Source organism: Oncorhynchus masou, chromosome 32 (genome assembly GCF_036934945.1).
Source record: "Oncorhynchus masou masou isolate Uvic2021 chromosome 32, UVic_Omas_1.1, whole genome shotgun sequence".
Taxonomy (NCBI): Eukaryota; Metazoa; Chordata; class Actinopteri; order Salmoniformes; family Salmonidae; genus Oncorhynchus; species Oncorhynchus masou.
Genome location: NC_088243.1, coordinates 84,439,270 through 84,451,241, shown reverse-complemented (window position 1 = coordinate 84,451,241; position 11,972 = coordinate 84,439,270). Strand labels below are relative to the sequence as shown.

Below are 11,972 nucleotides of genomic sequence, written 5' to 3'. Positions count from 1 at the left end.
CCTGGCCTGCTGTGGTCTAGTCTGGCCTGCTGTGGTCTAGTCTGGCCTGCTGTGGTCTAGTCTGGCCTGCTGTGGTCTAGTCTGGCCTGCTGTGGTCTAGTCTGGCCTGCTGTGGTCTAGTCTGGCCTGCTGTGGTCTAGCCTGGCCTGCTGTGGTCTAGCCTGGCCTGCTGTGGTCTAGTCTGGCCTGCTGTGGTCTAGCCTGGCCTGCTGTGGTCTAGCCTGGCCTGCTGTGGTCTAGCCTGGCCTGCTGTGGTCTAGTCTGGCCTGCTGTGGTCTAGCCTGGCCTGCTGTGGTCTAGTCTGGCCTGCTGTGGTCTAGTCTGGCCTGCTGTGGTCTAGCCTGGCCTGCTGTGGTCTAGTCTGGCCTGCTGTGGTCTAGCCTGGCCTGCTGTGGTCTAGTCTGGCCTGCTGTGGTCTAGTCTGGCCTGCTGTGGTCTAGCCTGGCCTGCTGTGGTCTAGTCTGGCCTGCTGTGGTCTAGTCTGGCCTGGCCTGCTGTGGTCTAGCCTGGCCTGCTGTGGTCTAGCCTGGCCTGCTGTGGTCTAGTCTGGCCTGCTGTGGTCTAGTCTGGCCTGCTGTGGTCTAGTCTGGCCTGCTGTGGTCTAGCCTGGCCTGCTGTGGTCTAGCCTGGCCTGCTGTGGTCTAGTCTGGCCTGCTGTGGTCTAGTCTGGCCTGCTGTGGTCTAGTCTGGCCTGCTGTGGTCTAGTCTGGCCTGCTGTGGTCTAGTCTGGCCTGCTGTGGTCTAGCCTGGCCTGCTGTGGTCTAGTCTGGCCTGCTGTGGTCTAGTCTGGCCTGCTGTGGTCTAGCCTGGCCTGCTGTGGTCTAGTCTGGCCTGCTGTGGTCTAGCCTGGCCTGCTGTGGTCTAGTCTGGCCTGCTGTGGTCTAGCCTGGCCTGCTGTGGTCTAGCCTGGCCTGCTGTGGTCTAGTCTGGCCTGCTGTGGTCTAGTCTGGCCTGCTGTGGTCTAGTCTGGCCTGCTGTGGTCTAGTCTGGCCTGCTGTGGTCTAGCCTGGCCTGCTGTGGTCTAGTCTGGCCTGCTGTGGTCTAGTCTGGCCTGCTGTGGTCTAGTCTGGCCTGCTGTGGTCTAGTCTGGCCTGCTGTGGTCTAGCCTGGCCTGCTGTGGTCTAGTCTGGCCTGCTGTGGTCTAGCCTGGCCTGCTGTGGTCTAGTCTGGCCTGCTGTGGTCTAGCCTGGCCTGCTGTGGTCTAGTCTGGCCTGCTGTGGTCTAGCCTGGCCTGCTGTGGTCTAGCCTGGCCTGCTGTGGTCTAGCCTGGCCTGCTGTGGTCTAGTCTGGCCTGCTGTGGTCTAGTCTGGCCTGCTGTGGTCTAGTCTGGCCTGCTGTGGTCTAGTCTGGCCTGCTGTGGTCTAGTCTGGCCTGCTGTGGTCTAGTCTGGCCTGCTGTGGTCTAGCCTGGCCTGCTGTGGTCTAGTCTGGCCTGCTGTGGTCTAGCCTGGCCTGCTGTGGTCTAGTCTGGCCTGCTGTGGTCTAGCCTGGTCTAGGAGAATACACCTGTATCCAAAATGGGACCCAATTCCATATATAGACAAGGGCTCTGGTCAAAAGCAGTGCACTATGTAGGTTGCAATTTGGTATGGAGCCACAGACAGGAAGGGTGCTCAATAAGGTGTATCTGAGACCAGATGAAGGGGACAACAACCTTGAAGTTACTTAATGTACCATAAACATCATGTGGACTGCTGATGCATTGTGAGCTATGCAGCTCCGCTGACTCAGGTGCAGTACCTACCATGTGATATGTCGTGCCTGGTCCCAGATAAAGGAATGAATCCTCTACCTTTTAACCCTGAGTGATACTGTACTACAACTACACTCTGCTGTGTAGTTATTTCTAAGCAGGTTATTCTGACGCGAGTGCTGTGTCAGTCTTACCAACACAAAAACACCTCTGATTTCATCTCAAACCTCAGGGCTCTACACGGACCTTTTTTTCTTCTAAGTTAAAACACGTAGCTCCACACAAAGGGATTTAGGAGCACAATGAAAACATATTTTTAGGTGGTATTAAAGCTAGAATCCTTCATTCTTCTGTGTACACTGGTGCTCCTCAATAACAATTCCAGGTCTCACAGCTAAATATTTGTACGTGAGTAAAATGGTCACACCGCAGAGCCTTGAAACTTACTTCTCACGGACTGTTGCCAGGTGACCTACCCCGTTAAGATAATTAGGTTGATTAAATAGAAATGTCATTGTTCTACCCTGGAATTATCCATGTCATGTCAGGGAGGGACAGAATCATGTTGAAAGTGCAGATGTAGACTCATGCTCTCAGGCAGGGATAAAGAGGAGGAGGAGGTGGAGGAGGAGGGTCCAGAGCACCCCTCTGTCTCTCTGTTGATCCCTCATAGGAGGAGTAGAAAGAGGAGGAGGAGGGGGAGGGTCCAGAGTGCCCCTCTGTCTCTCTGTTGATCCCTCATAGGAGGAGTAGAAAGAGGAGGAGGAGGAGGGGGGAGGGTCCAGAGAGCCCCTCTGTCTCTCTGTTGATCCCTCATAGGAGGAGTAGAAAGAGGAGGAGGAGGGGGAGGGTCCAGAGTGCCCCTCTGTCTCTCTGTTGATCCCTCATAGGAGGAGTAGAAAGAGGAGGAGGAGGGGGAGGGTCCAGAGTGCCCCTCTGTCTCTCTGTTGATCCCTCATAGGAGGAGTAGAAAGAGGAGGAGGAGGAGGGGGAGGGTCCAGAGAGCCCCTCTGTCTCTCTGTTGATCCCTCATAGGAGGAGTAGAAAGAGGAGGAGGAGGGGGAGGGTCCAGAGCACCCCTCTGTCTCTCTGTTGATCCCTCATAGGAGGAGTTGAAAGAGGAGGAGGAGGGGGAGGGTCCAGAGCACCCCTCTGTCTCTCTGTTGATCCCTCATAGGAGGAGTTGAAAGAGGAGGAGGAGGGGGAGGGTCCAGAGCACCCCTCTGTCTCTCTGTTGATCCCTCATAGGAGGAGTTGAAAGAGGAGGAGGAGGGGAGGGTCCAGAGCACCCCTCTGTCTCTCTGTTGATCCCTCATAGGAGGAGTTGAAAGAGGAGGAGGAGGGGGAGGGTCCAGAGCACCCCTCTGTCTCTCTGTTGATCCCTCATAGGAGGAGTAGAGAGAGGAGGAGGAAGAGGGGGAGGGTCCAGAGAGCCCCTCTGTCTCTCTGTTGATCCCTCATAGGAGGAGTAGAAAGAGGAGGAGGAGGGGGAGGGTCCAGAGCACCCCTCTGTCTCTCTGTTGATCCCTCATAGAAGGAGGAGGCGGGTCCAGAGCACCCCTCTGTCTCTCTGTTGATCCCTCATAGAAGGAGGAGGCGGGTCCAGAGCACCCCTCTGTCTCTCTGTTGATCCCTCATAGAAGGAGGAGGCGGGTCCAGAGCACCCCTCTGTCTCTCTGTTGATCCCTCACATGATGATGATGGTGAGTCACTCTGTAGAGTCATTTATATAACAGAACCCCTTGTCTCTCTTTCTGTTCTCTCCTCTCTCCTCTCTTTCTATCTCGTTCCCGATTCCCCCCCCTCTCTTTCTGTATTTGTCTTTCCCTCTCTCTCTTTCTCTCCCATCTCCCTCTCTTTTATCTGCCTGAGAGCTCCTTCCTCTTCACTGAGCAGATAACAGTCCTTCACATCGCTGTGCCTATAATAGCAGACAAGCCTGGTCCTGCATTCCCTCCCTCCCTCCCTCCCTCCCTCCCTCCCTCCCTCCCTCCCCCTCCCTCCCTCCCTCCCTCCCTCCCTCCCTCCCTCCCTCCCTCCCTCCCTCCCTCCCTCCCCACTATACAGAGGGAGGTTGTTAATGTTGTCTGTTTTCTTCTCTTCTCAGCACTTTGTTGTGATGTCATGATGTAGATGGTGGGATTGTAGGAGGTAATGATGTAGAGGAGGTAAACTAATCTTTAACATTGCTGTTCATTTGTAGAGTTTTAATTTAACGTTATACTGTACGGGCTTTATAATCAGAGAGCCACGTTCTGTCAATATTATCAACATGTCAACATGGATATACAATGCTATGAGGCTGTCTGTGGAGAACAGTTTATTTCTCCTGTTTCTTTGCCAGATCTGAATTGTGACGTTTGGGATGAGTTGGCTAATGAAGTACAAACAAACAGATCTGTGCTAACAGTCACTAACAGTTGCTCAGAAGTTACCTGCTGCTAACAGTTGACTTGTTATGTTGCTAGAGATGGTATGAGATTATACCAAGTGGTGAGACAGTAGGAACACCCTGCTAGGATGTGTTTCTAGAGGTCTGATGCTAATAGCCTGGGTCTGGAACACCCTGCCAGGCTGTGTTTCTAGAGGTCTGATGCTAATAGCCTGGGTCTGGAACACCCTGCTAGGATGTGTTTCTAGAGGTCTGATGCTAATAGCCTGGGTCTGGAACACCCTGCTAGGATGTGTTTCTAGAGGTCTGATGCTAATAGCCTGGGTCTGGAACACCCTGCTAGGATGTGTTTCTAGAGGTCTGATGCTAATAGCCTGGGTCTGGAACACCCTGCCAGGCTGTGTTTCTAGAGGTCTGATGCTAATAGCCTGGGTCTGGAACACCCTGCTAGGATGTGTTTCTAGAGGTCTGATGCTAATAGCCTGGGTCTGGAACACCCTGCCAGGCTGTGCTTCTAGAGGTGTGATGCTAATAGCCTGGGTCTGGAACACCCTGCCAGGCTGTGTTTCTAGAGGTCTGATGCTAATAGCCTGGGTCTGGAACACCCTGCTAGGATGTGTTTCTAGAGGTCTGATGCTAATAGCCTGGGTCTGGAACACCCTGTCAGGCTGTGTTTCTAGAGGTCTGATGCTAATAGCCTGGGTCTGGAACACTCTGCCAGGCTGTGTTTCTAGAGGTGTGATGCTAATAGCCTGGGTCTGTAACACTCTGCTAGGCTGTGTTTCTAGAGGTCTGATGCTAATAGCCTGGGTCTGTAACACTCTGCTAGGCTGTGTTTCTAGAGGTCTGATGCTAATAGCCTGGGTCTGTAACACTCTGCTAGGCTGTGTTTCTAGAGGTCTGATGCTAATAGCCTGGGTCTGGAACACCCTGCTAGGCTGTGTTTCTAGAGGTGTGATGCTAATAGCCTGGGTCTGTAACACTCTGCTAGGCTGTGTTTCTAGAGGTCTGATGCTAATAGCCTGGGTCTGGAACACCCTGCTGGGATGTGTTTCTAGAGGTGTGATGCTAATAGCCTGGGTCTGGAACACCCTGCTAGGCTGTGTTTCTAGAGGTGTGATGCTAATAGCCTGGGTCTGGAACACCCTGCCAGGCTGTGTTTCTAGAGGTGTGATGCTAATAGCCTGGGTCTGGAACACCCTGCCAGGCTGTGTTTCTAGAGGTCTGATGCTAATAGCCTGGGTCAGGAACACCCTGCTAGGATGTGTTTCTAGAGGTGTGATGCTAATAGCCTGGGTCTGGAACACCACAATGTAGTGTTTACAGAGTGACTATAAAGTGAACCACCAACCATTACAACAGGAGAGGAGGAAGAAAGGGATTAGAGGGAGGAGGAGGGTAGTGTGAGGTTGAAGGTAGGAGTGAGATGCTTGAGAAATAACCATTACAACAGGAGAGGAGGAGGAAAGGGATTAGAGGGAGGAGGAGGGTAGTGTGAGGTTGAAGGTAGGAGTGAGATGCTTGAGAAATAACCACATCAACAGGAGGGGAGGAGAGCAGGAATGAGAATATATGGTACTGAGATTCACCGCTAGCTTTGTCTTTGGACTGAAGAAAAACAAACCAAAAAGCTAAACATCATAAGATATTTCCAGCAGGCTCTGGACCTCATAGGGTAAGAGTTGAATAGCCCTGGTCTATACCGGACCTCATAGGGTAAGAGTTAAATAGCCCTGGTCTATACCGGACCTCATAGGGTAAGAGTTGAATACCCCTGTTCTATACCGGACCTCATAGGGTAAGAGTTGAATACCCCTGGTCTATACCGGACCTCATAGGGTAAGAGTTGAATACCCCTGTGGTGATGCAGTGGTTATCAGAGAACTTCTCAATTGATAATACATTATATTTGCTCTCAGGTCATTGTTTCTTGGATCTTTCTATCTCTATTTCTGTCTTTCTTGCTCTATCTATCGCTGTCTCTCTCTCATTATTAGAATGCTGCACAATATAGCACTTGAAACAACAGGCTTTGAGTCTGAAGTGATGTTTTTGGCATCCTGGTTAGAACAGCCAGTTATTAGAGTCTGAAGTGATGTTGTTGACATCCTGGTTAGAACAGCCAGTTCCTAGAGTCTGAAGTGATGTTGTTGACATCCTGGTTAGAACAGCCAGTTATTAGAGTCTGAAGTGATGTTGTTGACATCCTGGTTAGAACAGCCAGTTCCTAGAGTCCGAAGTGATGCTGTTGGCATCCTGGTTAGAACAGCCAGTTATTAGAGTCTGAAGTGATGTTGTTGACATCCTGGTTAGAACAGCCAGTTCCTAGAGTCTGAAGTGATGTTGTTGACATCCTGGTTAGAACAGCCAGTTCCTAGAGTCCGAAGTGATGTTGTTGGCATCCTGGTTAGAACAGCCAGTTATTAGAGTCTGAAGTGAAGTTGTTGGCATCCTGGTTAGAACAGCCAGTTTGTAGAGCCTGAAGTGATGTTGTTGACATCCTGGTCAGAACAGCCAGTTATTAGAGTCTGAAGTGATGTTGTTGACATCCTGGTCAGAACAGCCAGTTTTTAGAGTCTGAAGTGATGTTGTTGACATCCTGGTCAGAACAGCCAGTTATTAGAGTCTGAAGTGATGTTGTTGACATCCTGGTCAGAACAGCCAGTTTTTAGAGTCTGAAGTGATGTTGTTGGCATCCTGGTTCGAACAGCCAGTTATTAGAGTCTGAAGTGATGTTGTTGACATCCTGGTCAGAACAGCCAGTTATTAGAGTCTGAAGTGATGTTGTTGACATCCTGGTCAGAACAGCCAGTTTTTAGAGTCTGAAGTGATGTTGTTGACATCCTGGTCAGAACAGCCAGTTATTAGAGTCTGAAGTGATGTTGTTGACATCCTGGTCAGAACAGCCAGTTTGTAGAGTCTGAAGCGATGTTGTTGACATCCTGGTCAGAACAGCCAATTATTAGAGTCTGAAGTGATGTTGTTGACATCCTGGTTAGAACGGCCAGTTTGTAGAGTCTGAAGTGATGTTGTTGGCATCCTGGTTCGAACAGCCAGTTCCAAACGTAGTGCACTATGTAGAGGGGCTCTGGTCTAAAGTAGTGCACTATATAGGGTACCATTTGTTTGCATCCATTGACTAATTGTCAACCTTTCAAGTGTTTCTAAAGAAGAGCCTAAATAGATAGCTCTATCTGCTGTCTAACCTATTCCCTGGACGGTGGAACGCCCGGTAATGAATTGTCACCCTTCCAGAATCCTCTAAAACAACAGCAGCATATCTCCTGGACATGCCATGGGATGCTCACCTGGTGTCACGTTACTTCTGCCTCATAGCATTGCTTTTTACATTGCAAAGTGCATGTCATGCAAGAGACTGTGGCTGATTCTGTAGCGACTGTAGAGCAGGGTTACGTCCCAAATGACTTCCTGTTTCCTACATAGGGCACAACTTTTGATCAGAACCGTGTGTGTGTGTGTGTGTGTGTGTGTGACACAGGCTGTTTTCACAATAACCAGAGAGAGAGTTGTTACCCCTCAAACACCCGGAGGGTAACACTACCGCTTTCATAATGTTGTCTAGCACCATGTATTAAACTGATCCATGTCTGATTGTTGTACGGTTTCACCGTAATGCCAACACACCCACTCTGAGGTTACCGTAGACTCCTAGGCAACGCAATGAGAACATTTAATGTTGTTAATAGCATAACGTGCGTGAGGCACACACAGATACAACGCCTCTGCAAATGAGTCACCGTCTATTTTGAGTGGCTTGGTTATGTAATGAAGGGTCATTATCCTGAAGGCTGTGGTCTGACCTGTTGGGAGACTCACTTCAGGTTGTCAGTACTGACTCACAGACACACCTCAGAGTAGCTCCACAACTAAACCTGCATCAGTACTGACTCACCGACCTGTTCAGTTCTCTGTAGTTCTATTGAAGTAGAGATTTCTAGTTAAAAGGTCCGTTCTGTAGCGCGGTAGGCAGACTAGGCACACTGTGCCTCGTTCAGAGTTCCTCACTACTGCATTTCATAGGAAATGAATCTATATTCATAGTGAAGAGACTAGTTGAGGGCAGAAAGGAGCTCTGCTGGCTAAGAGCATCAGCATCAGCATTTTTTTGCTGTTCCCATCATGAAATAACAATTACAGAGACCATTACTATGAGACGGCCGTGTCGTCATCACTGGAAAAGATAAATGGTGGAGATGGATATAATTTAAAAGCTTACAAACAGGTTGGATATAATGGCATTCATTATCTTGCCCCCCCCCCGGGCATTTCCATAGGACAGGCTGGCCCCAGAAATCACATAATGGTGATAGATTAATACCATGTGATGTCTTTTTTTTTAAAGTGATTTTTATTTTATTTTTAAATTCATTAATTGGTGATTGGGATTTCTAGATGATCCAACATTTTTTTCCCCCCGTACTGTCTCCCAATTTATTTGTCTGTCAGCAAGTGTAAAATCTTTTTCCAATAAAGTGGATAGAGTTCATGGTTTTTGTGCTGCTAGAATTAACTGACCGTAGATGTCAGAAACAACTCCTTTTGAGTGGCGTCTGTCCGTTAGAAGTTTGACCAATGGGTGTACTGCTAGCTCTGCTCCCCAGGGGACCCCATAGGCTGGCGTGGACAGACAGAGTTGAAGGTGAAGACTAAATGATGAACATGGGACATTACAACACTGGCAGATTTCCTGGAAACTGAGGAGTCTATTCACATTGAATATGTCTTTGAAAGTATAAATACCCTCTTAGACCAAGGATCTGATACAAATAGTTTCTTACTCGCTAAGAATTCTTTATTACGCCATATTGGAGAGTATGAATTAAGATCTAGATCTCATCTGCTTCTCTGTAGCTTTCCACACGTTTACTGAGTATGCTATAATGGGTCCAAACAATAATGCACTTTTTTTTAAGAGTCAATTCAAATAATAATAAATATTGAAATCTTATTGGAGAAGCTATTGACTCTCCTAAAACACGCCAAGGAACAGAAGCCATCTGGGTTCAACCAGGGCTTCAGGAAATTCATTTGGAATGATGGGTGTTAAAATGTAAGGTTTGGAACTAACTGCAAGTTCACCTTATGCTTTTGTTCTCTGTTAGTGTCGCATATTTAATCTGTGGTCTCGTTCTCCCACAAATGAACTTCTTCATGGCAGAGTCCAGTTTAGACCAGGAATCTATAGGAGGAGGCAGTGGTAACATGGACGTCATCAAGGTGATAGGAGGCAGGACATTCATTTTAATAATTGAGATTGTGAAACCGTACAACAATCAGACATGGATCAGTTTAATACATGGTGCTAGACAACATTATGAAAGCGGTAGTGTTACCCTCCGGGTGTTTGAGGGGTAACAACTCTCTCTCTGGTTATTGTGAAAACAGCCTGTGTCACACACACACACACACACACACACACACACACACACACACACACACACACACACACACACACACACACACACACACACACGGTTCTGATCAAAAGTTGTGTCCTATGTAGGAAACAGGAAGTCCTTTGGGACCCTGCTATACAGTAGCTACAAATCAGCCACAGTCTCCTGCATGACAAGCTTGCAAAGAAGAAGTAGCCATAGCAGACTGTATTTTTTAATTTATTTTTGAACTTTTGAAAAAGGCACTTTCTGACCACTTCATCCAAGGGCAAACAGACGGATGTTTGGTTTCAATAGAAAGGGAAAGGGGGATACCTAGGCAGTTGTACAACTGAATGCCTTCAACTCAAATGTGTCTTCCGTATTTAAACCAACCCCCTCATCACATCCACGTCTTCGGCGCCCGGGGAACAGTGGGTTAGCTACCTTGCTCAGTGGCAGAATAACAGATTTTTACCTTGTCAGCTCGGGATTCGATCCGTAACCTTTTGGTTACTGGCCCAGCGCTCTAAGGACGCTGTCAGAGTGATTGAATTCAAAATGGGTTTCCCATATTAGCTTAATTCATATCCTTATTTTAAATCAAACAGGTTTAAGTCCATATATCTTCCTGTTTTTTTCTCTCTCACATTATCTCTTTCTAGCATTCCTTCTTTGTCTGCTTTATTTCTCATTGATACCACGTAACTGTCCTTTCACATTTAACATGAGAATATCTTATTCTTACTCGGTCTTTAACAGGTCAGTTTACATGATATCATCTCCGACTTCACTGTTTGATATCTTGGTCTTCCTCTCTATATAGGGTGAGAGGAAGACCACTCTATGGCAGTATACATATTTACATCCTGGTCTTCCTCCTCCTCTCTGTCTACAGGGCGTGAGGAAGATGAGTAGTGGTGAAGCTCCTCCCACCATCACCATGGCTCTGATCAACCCCCAGTCCTCCTCCGTCTCCTCGGACACCAAACAGTCCTCCACTCAGCAGCTCTCCATCAGTGTGTGAGTAACATGTTAGTAACATAGTAATAGCTTTGTAGTAACATGAGTAACAGCCTCCGCTGACACCAATGTGTGCTCTACACAGCAGAGAAACATTGGGGTAACGTAGTAGTAACATGGTAGTAACAGCCTCCGCTGACACCAATGTGTGCTCTACACAGCAGAGAAACATTGGGGTAACGTAGTAGTAACATGGTAGTAACAGCCTCCGCTGACACCAATGTGTGCTCTACACAGCAGAGAAACATTGGGGTAACGTAGTAGTAACATGGTAGTAACAACCTCCGCTGACACCACTGTGTGCTCTACACAGCAGAGAAACATTGGGGTAACGTAGTAGTAACATGGTAGTAACAACCTCCGCTGACACCAATGTGTGCTCTACACAGCAGAGAAACATTGGGGTAACGTAGTAGTAACATGGTAGTAACAACCTCCGCTGACACCAATGTGTGCTCTACACAGCAGAGAAACATTGGGGTAACGTAGTAGTAACATGGTAGTAACAACCTCCGCTGACACCAATGTGTGCTCTACACAGCAGAGAAACATTGGGGTAACGTAGTAGTAACATGGTAGTAACAACCTCCGCTGACACCAAGCAGTCCGCCACCTAGGGACTCCATCAGCGTTGTGAGTAACACTGAGTAACATCAGCCGATATCTCAAAGTGCTGTGCAGAAACCCAGCCTAAAACCCCCAAACAGCAACCAGTGCAGGTGTAGAAGCACAAGTGATGATAGAGAATTTGTCACCTATGTGAGATTGTGATAACATGTAATCTGTTCTTCAGGTGTGCTGCTCTGTACTCCTACAAGCCCTGTCGTTCTGAGGAACTGGAGCTGAGGAAGGGGGAGATGGTGGGGGTGTATGGGAAGTTTAAGGAGGGCTGGCTCCGAGGCCTCTCTCTACGGACGGGCAAAGTGGGCATCCTCCCCGGCAACTACGTCACACCTGTCCTCAGGTAAGTGGGCATCCTGCCCGGCAACTACGTCACACCTGTCCTCAGGTAAGTGGGCATCCTTCCCGGCAACTACGTCACACCTGTCCTCAGGTAAGTGGGCATCCTCCCCGGCAACTACGTCACACCTGTCCTCAGGTAAGTGGGCATCCTCCCCGGCAACTACGTCACACCTGTCCTCAGGTAAGTGGGCATCCTCCCCGGCAACTACGTCACACCTGTCCTCAGGTAAGTGGGAATCCTCCCCGGCAACTACGTCACACCTGTCCTCAGGTAAGTGGGCATCCTCCCCTGCAACTACGTCACACCTGTCCTCAGGTAAGTGGGAATCCTCCCCGGCAACTACGTCACACCTGTCCTCAGGTAAGTGGGCATCCTCCCCTGCAACTACGTCACACCTGTCCTCAGGTAAGTGGGAATCCTCCCCGGCAACTACGTCACACCTGTCCTCAGGTAAGTGGACATCCTGCCCGGCAACTACGTCACACCTGTCCTCAGGTAAGTGGGA

At 48.8% G+C, this 11,972-nt stretch overlaps 1 protein-coding gene across 3 annotated transcripts in view; it reads left to right on the top strand.

Annotated features, from left to right (window-relative positions):
• Window positions 1–11,972, top strand: part of LOC135526715 (E3 ubiquitin-protein ligase SH3RF1-like) — a 39,736-nt gene that overhangs the window by 22,629 nt on the left and 5,135 nt on the right. For all 3 annotated transcript variants that reach the window (XM_064955315.1, XM_064955314.1, XM_064955316.1), the window contains 2 exons: window positions 10,379–10,503; window positions 11,297–11,467. In XM_064955315.1, the coding sequence (XP_064811387.1) occupies window positions 10,379–10,503; window positions 11,297–11,467 (296 nt within the window). The remainder of the gene's footprint in view (window positions 1–10,378; window positions 10,504–11,296; window positions 11,468–11,972) is intronic.